The sequence below is a fragment of the Penaeus japonicus genome, unplaced genomic scaffold (genome assembly GCF_977035675.1).
Source record: "Penaeus japonicus unplaced genomic scaffold, GWHDUDI00000001_assembly GWHDUDI00000011, whole genome shotgun sequence".
Taxonomy (NCBI): Eukaryota; Metazoa; Arthropoda; class Malacostraca; order Decapoda; family Penaeidae; genus Penaeus; species Penaeus japonicus.
This window is the reverse complement of record NW_028234413.1, coordinates 22,138,787-22,141,286: the sequence shown is the minus strand read 5'-3', so window position 1 is coordinate 22,141,286 and position 2,500 is coordinate 22,138,787. Positions and strand designations below refer to the sequence as shown.

General features: G+C 33.9%; 2 protein-coding genes across 7 annotated transcripts in view; one reads left to right on the top strand and one right to left on the bottom strand.

The window, feature by feature from the left end:
• Positions 1–1,015, bottom strand: part of LOC122259909 (DNA-(apurinic or apyrimidinic site) endonuclease 2) — a 12,332-nt gene extending 11,317 nt beyond the window's left edge. The window contains exons 1-2 of one of the 5 annotated variants that reach the window (XM_043026898.2): positions 774–1,015; positions 77–146 (exon numbers count right to left, since the gene is read on the bottom strand). In XM_043026898.2, the coding sequence (XP_042882832.2) occupies positions 77–146; positions 774–894 (191 nt within the window). In that variant the 5' untranslated portion in view covers positions 895–1,015. Of the gene's footprint in view, positions 1–76; positions 147–696; positions 717–773 lie in introns of those variants that run through there. The other 4 variants (XM_086541726.1, XM_043026902.2, XM_043026901.2 and 1 more) reach the window with 4 other exon arrangements.
• Positions 1,016–1,527: 512 nt separating this feature from the next.
• Positions 1,528–2,500, top strand: part of LOC147470971 (uncharacterized) — a 20,464-nt gene continuing 19,491 nt past the window's right edge. The window contains exon 1 of one of the 2 annotated variants that reach the window (XM_086541724.1): positions 1,528–1,623. The gene's annotated coding sequence lies outside the window, so the exon portion shown is untranslated. Of the gene's footprint in view, positions 1,624–1,754; positions 1,890–2,500 lie in introns of those variants that run through there. The other variant, XM_086541725.1, reaches the window with a different exon arrangement.

The following is a 2,500-nucleotide window of genomic DNA, read 5'->3' as shown; positions in this document are numbered from 1 at the left end:
AGATTACTCATCTTCTTATTTGTTGCATATACCACTGACAAGTTAGATTAATGAAAAATATGATATCTGGACTAACTTTTTCCTGGAAAAGCTGAAATAAGATGAATATCCCTCTACAATGGCCTGTGGTTCTTCTAACATGTCACCTGTAAAGAATAATAATATTATTATCACTAATGTCAAAATAACTTTCACAAGGTAGAATAAGCTTATGACATGTATGTAGTAATCAAGACAATTTCTGCAATGCATTCTAAAGTGATTTTATTAAATCTGAAAAAAAAAACTTAATGGCAAAGGGCAACAGATCTCCACCATGCACATTCTAGTTCTTTACTTGATGATAAATCACCAGGTAGGTCTGCAAACCATAAAAAAAAAGTTATGAGGATGGTGATGAGAGGCAGGTGTGTTTCCTTTCATATATCAAGTATCATTTAATTATAACATTGAGTTAGGAAAGAGAAATGCCTATGATTGGAATACATCTAATGATTCCATTTACTTTTTCATGTAATTTACATATGCACAAAAGTGAATTAACCTTTCAAAATATATTGATATAAAAAAATATTAGATACTTAAAAAAAAACTATGTGTAGCTTTAAATTTTTTAAATTGAATACTTAATAATTGGATTATTTTTGTAGCTATAGTTCGATGTCATTGATGTATATAAATATCAAGAGCTGTCACCTATTCATTACTCGGACAAAGCAACGACTAATTGAGAAGTACTATGTAAGCTTTTTTCCATGACTTAGCAAACCTACGGGTTACTTTCGTCTCTTGAAAACAAATAATGTCAGCATCTAATGAATCAAGAAACAGTTTCATATCAGTCTTGAATGACCGTAATCCATTGATGTTCCAGCTGAGGACGCGGACAACCATACTGTTTCGTAGTAGACCAATAACGGGAAATGGAACCCGCACTGTCGCACACACTCAATGTTTAGATTAGACGCTCGCGCCCGTTTTCTGAAAACAGCTGATTGGCGTCTCTGCGTTCGAGTTTGTTGCGAAGTTCTTGTCGGCGACTAAGTTTTCTCGCATCAGTAGTTCTATCGTAGAAGGCAAATATTTCGATATCTAATAATCCCTTTATATCTTAAAAAAAACATTTGTTATTTAAACAGCATAAATATTATGAAGATATTTTAATTCTACAATAGTAGAATGATTTTGATGATAGACATCACATTCATTTAAAGTATATTGAACTTAATCGGTATCTGACAAAAGAAAGGCTAAGGAAAGGGAGATTCACAAAAATCATTCAAGCAAGTCCAATCATCTGCAAGGTGTCTGCAGTATAGATGAAAGTATCTGCTTCCCGGAAAGGTATCGGATTGCACTACGATTTTGACCCAATCTACAATGAAGATTACCGCCATATTATTTGCTACAAGAACATATATAAAGCAATTTAAAGATAAATGTTAAATATTAGGAAGTAATCAAGAATGAACTTTTCATTAACATGCTATTGACATAGAAAAATAAGAAGATTCCGAATCCATAAAATATAGGCCTGCAGGTCTTGGAGTTTATCGTTTATACAAGTCACCCTTCACAAGTGAACGGCAGGCATCTGTCGTCATGATATTTACTAATTACCACGTAAGTTGATTCTTAATAGTTTTGATACTAATGGGACTGGGTTAGAAAAGCGTCCAGGAGACTAGATTAGAGGATATTACACACTACATAGTTCCCGTGCATAATGGAAGGGTAAAGGTTAAAGTTCGGTTGAGTCAGCCTCGAAAGGACACCAAACGAAGGTGCTATTGGCCGAATGTGACAGCGACCAGTTTCACGCGTTTAAATCACCGCCTCTGTCCCTCCCGAATGTATTCAGGCAGAGATTGGTCAACTTCCTACCACGTGTGAGTTAAGAATAAAGGAGAGGTGGTCAGTAGAAACACAAAGATAGTACTTAGAAGGGAGGCCTTGCCATACTGTGAGGCCTACTACGATCCGACTGATATATCAGCTGATATATCAGCTGTTTTAAGAAGTAGGATATTCTGAAGAGCATGTTTAATTGAAGCTGTCCTATATGACAAGACAGAGCATGGTGATTTGTTATGTGTGAAAGCCATGACTTTCATAAATAAGATTCACAATTTTTCATGCATTTTGATTGCCATAAGATACAAGGAAAATAGTACATGTAGTCGATAGAACGAAAATTATATGACAATTTTCATCGAGAGCACTTCTTTCGCAAATTGTTAATAAAGAAGTTATTCAGTAATACATTTTTCTAAATTGTTCACGATGTTGATAGTATGATGTCAAGCTTGCACTGACAGTGTAACTCAATTTCTGCTGTATGCCAACTAGTGTGTGTATTACTATAAACTATTAATTCTAGTTGATAGTGTCTTTCCTTTCATGATTATATATTTCATCTATTTTATTCAAGAAATTTAACATTTCCAACAATTTTTCATGATTTTTTTTTTTTTTGTCATTTTCAATAAACTATGGATGT